The sequence below is a fragment of the Trifolium pratense genome, linkage group LG7, assembly GCF_020283565.1.
Source record: "Trifolium pratense cultivar HEN17-A07 linkage group LG7, ARS_RC_1.1, whole genome shotgun sequence".
NCBI lineage: Eukaryota > Viridiplantae > Streptophyta > Magnoliopsida > Fabales > Fabaceae > Trifolium > Trifolium pratense.
The window spans coordinates 21511642-21513048 of record NC_060065.1 but is presented as its reverse complement, the minus strand read 5'-3'; the positions used below and the strand labels follow the sequence as shown (position 1 = coordinate 21513048).

At 30.3% G+C, this 1407-nt stretch overlaps 1 protein-coding gene across 1 annotated transcript; it reads left to right on the top strand.

The window, feature by feature from the left end:
* Positions 1-433: 433 nt before the first annotated feature.
* LOC123898702 (cyclin-dependent protein kinase inhibitor SMR13-like) lies at positions 434-1044 on the top strand. Its single transcript, XM_045949716.1, has one exon. It carries the CDS (start codon positions 594-596, stop codon positions 975-977), a length of 384 nt encoding a protein of 127 aa, XP_045805672.1. The 5' UTR covers positions 434-593; the 3' UTR covers positions 978-1044.
* The last annotated feature ends 363 nt before the right edge of the window (positions 1045-1407 follow it).

The window sequence follows — 1407 nt, the reverse complement described above, 5'->3', positions numbered from 1 at the left end:
TATATAGTATGTGAAATTTCAAAATGATTTCACGCCGCAACAGCCACATGCCACGTTGCAGCAACCGCAATGACCGCATTCGCAATAACTGCAACCGTTACCGCATTCGCGACCGCAACTGCAATTTAAAACCTTCGCCCTGAACATATTCTATTGTTCTTGTTATGTCTTATATATAATATTATTTCCCATTAAAAAAAAGTTTCTGGTATCGGACCACCTACTATTTATATTGATGCACCGAGCCCAATATTACTGGACACTAAGAAATGTGGTAAGAGTCATCGGATGGAAAATTAATGTGTTTATAAGTAGAGAAAATTCTCACCTTTTATATAATTAAGATAAGATAGGCTCAGCTCCTAATTATATATATATATATATATATATATATATATATATATATATATGAGTGCTGACTTATGTTATTTATATACCAATATATATTACACAACCGAGTTTTCAAAAGAAAACCATTCAAACTTTTCAAAGTATAAGAGTCTTTTTCTGTGATACACTGATACCCCTTTTTTATATGCAAACTCTGTACTATTTCTATTTCTAAAAGTGTTTAGCATAGTAGCTGAAATCAAATGGCACCAGTTTGTACAAGAAGTAGAATGAAGTTACAAAAAGTACTTATTGAAGACAGAAAGCAGAAAAAAGCAACGAAAACAAGTACTTTTAAGTGTGCTACAACAACAGCTATCACTTCTTCTTCAGTTGAAAACACAGAAACAGAACCTAAGAGCATTACTTCATCATCATCATCATCATCATCATCAAGTGGTTGTTGTACACCAAAAGCTAAGAGATTCAGAATACCAGAGATGTTAACATGTCCACCAGCACCTAAGAAGAGAAGAGTAAATCCTTCTGCAGCATGTTTATCTATTAATAGATCACCAATAGCATTGTTTTCTTCACCTGATATTGAACTTTTTTTCTTCTCTGCACTTAAGAATGTATCAGTATAAAGTTAAGTATTAAACAGTTTTACTTTTACTTCATGTAGAGTAATATATGATTTAGTTCTGTTTCTGATCCTTTGAAGTTACATGTTTTATATGATTTTGGTGAGTAGTACTTTATGGTATGAAAATGGAATTTTGTTACATAGTAATTAACATTCCCTCATTATATATTAGGCTTGACTTTTTGGTTCTTGCAACAATACATATTTTTCTTGAATCAGTTAATGGTAGAATTAGTTTTATTTAGCTAGATTTTCATGAGTGTATATATATATAATTCTTTCATTAATTTTCAATTTTTTTATAATCTCCATATACAACACAGCATGGAGATGAAAAGGATGAGGTAGATGTTTTTAAATATTTTTGTACAAAAAGTTATCTTTTTGAATATTTCATGTTCTATATTATTTGTATCTTTTCCCTTTTGCTT